At 72.2% G+C, this 1,633-nt stretch overlaps 1 protein-coding gene across 1 annotated transcript in view; it reads left to right on the top strand.

Moving 5' to 3' along the window:
* The window catches only part of TMEM101 (transmembrane protein 101), a 4,958-nt gene extending 3,404 nt beyond the window's left edge, over window positions 1-1,554 (top strand). The window contains exons 2-4 of the mRNA XM_026041410.1: window positions 134-327; window positions 489-635; window positions 1,465-1,554. Coding sequence (XP_025897195.1) covers window positions 134-327; window positions 489-635; window positions 1,465-1,554 — 431 coding nt within the window. The remainder of the gene's footprint in view (window positions 1-133; window positions 328-488; window positions 636-1,464) is intronic.
* The last annotated feature ends 79 nt before the right edge of the window (window positions 1,555-1,633 follow it).

The raw sequence follows: 1,633 nt of genomic DNA, 5'->3' as shown, positions 1-1,633 counted from the left end.
GGGAGGGGGGCTGGGGGGCACCGTGGAGGTTCCAGGGGATGCTGGGGGAGGCTGTGGGATCCCAGGGGGGCGCTGGGGGTGCCCTGGGGGGCACTGGGGGGCACTGGGGGGCACTGGGGGCCGCGGTGCTGAGGCGCTGCCCGCAGGCAGCCCGACATCCCGGTGCCGTACCTGTACGTGGACCTGGGCGCCGCCGTGCTGTGCGCCAGCTTCATGTCGTTCGGCGTCAAGCGGCGCTGGTTCGCGCTGGGCGCCGCGCTCCAGCTCGCCGTGGCCACCTACGCCGCGCACGTGGGCGGCCACGCGCACTACGGCGACTGGCTCAAGGTGCGGGCACCGGCTGCTCCGGAGGTCTCCAAACCCGCCGGGATGCGCCCGGCTGCCCCGTGCCCAGGGTGTCCGGGTGATCCCTAGAGGTCCCTTCCAACCCCAACCATCCCGGGATTCTGCGGGCCGGGGACGCCCTCACGCCGCCGTGTCCCCTCCAGGTTCGCATGTACTCGCGCACCGTCGCCATCATCGGCGGCTTCCTCATCCTGGCCAGCGGCGCCGGGGAGCTCTACCGGCAGAAGCCGCGGAGCCGCTCGCTGCAGTCCACGGGGCAGGTCTTCCTGGGCATCTACCTCATCTGCCAGGTGTGGCACGGGGGGGACGGGGACACGGCGGGACGCGGGGATGTGCTGGGGGGACGCGGGGACGCTCAGGATGGGAGACACGCTGGGGACAGCAACGCGCTGGGGACAGGGGATATGCTGGGGACCAAGGACAGGGACTTGGGGACACTCTGGACAGGGATGCGCTGGGGACGGGGGACACACTGGGGACCAGGGGATGTGCTGGGGACGGGGGGACACTGGGGACCAAGGGACATGCTGGGTACAGGGCATATGTTGGGTACAGGGGACACACTGGGGACCCAGGGACGTGCTGGGGACAGGGGACACGCTGGGGACAGGGGACGGAAAGGGGACAAGGGCATGGTCCTCATGGTGGCTCCGAGGCTCCCTCCGTGGTGCAGGGAGCCGTGGGGCGGTCGCAGCCACTGGCGCCGCAGGTGCCCACGTGGCCGCCATGCGCGTCCCCTGCRCGTCCCCCCYGCCTTTGGTGGCACGGCCGCTGCGGCCCCCAGGCGTGCACATCCTCCCGCGCGTGTGGTGACGCCGACACCGCGGTCCCCAGGCGTGCGCGTGCACCGTGCGTGTGTCCCCAGGCGTGCGCGTGCACCGTGCGCGTCCCCTGCGCGTCCCCCCCTGTGTTTGGTGACACTGCCACCACTGCCCCCGGGCGTGCGTGTTCCTCTGCACATGCAATGACACCGCCGCTGTCCCCAGGCGTGTGTGTCCCCCCTGCACGTGCAGTGACACCGCTGCCACAGTCCCCAAGCGTGCGTGTCCCCCCCGCGCCTGCGGTGGTGCCGACACCGYGGTCCCCAGGCGTGCGSRTGCACYGTGCGTGTGTCYCCAGGCGTACGCGTGCACCGTGCGCGTCCCCGCGCGCTTGGTGACGCCGCCGCGGCGCTCCCCACGTGTGCTTGTCCCCCCACGCATGCAGTGAAGCTGACACCGTGGTCCCCAGGCGTACGCGTGCACTGTGCATGTGTCTCCAGGCGTGCGCGTCCCCTGCGTGTCCCCGC

This window comes from Nothoprocta perdicaria, unplaced genomic scaffold, assembly GCF_003342845.1.
Source record: "Nothoprocta perdicaria isolate Ctin4 unplaced genomic scaffold, notPer1 scaffold_283, whole genome shotgun sequence".
NCBI classification, from domain to species: domain Eukaryota; kingdom Metazoa; phylum Chordata; class Aves; order Tinamiformes; family Tinamidae; genus Nothoprocta; species Nothoprocta perdicaria.
Note: the sequence above shows the minus strand (reverse complement) of the source record. Positions and strands in the feature narration are given on the sequence as shown.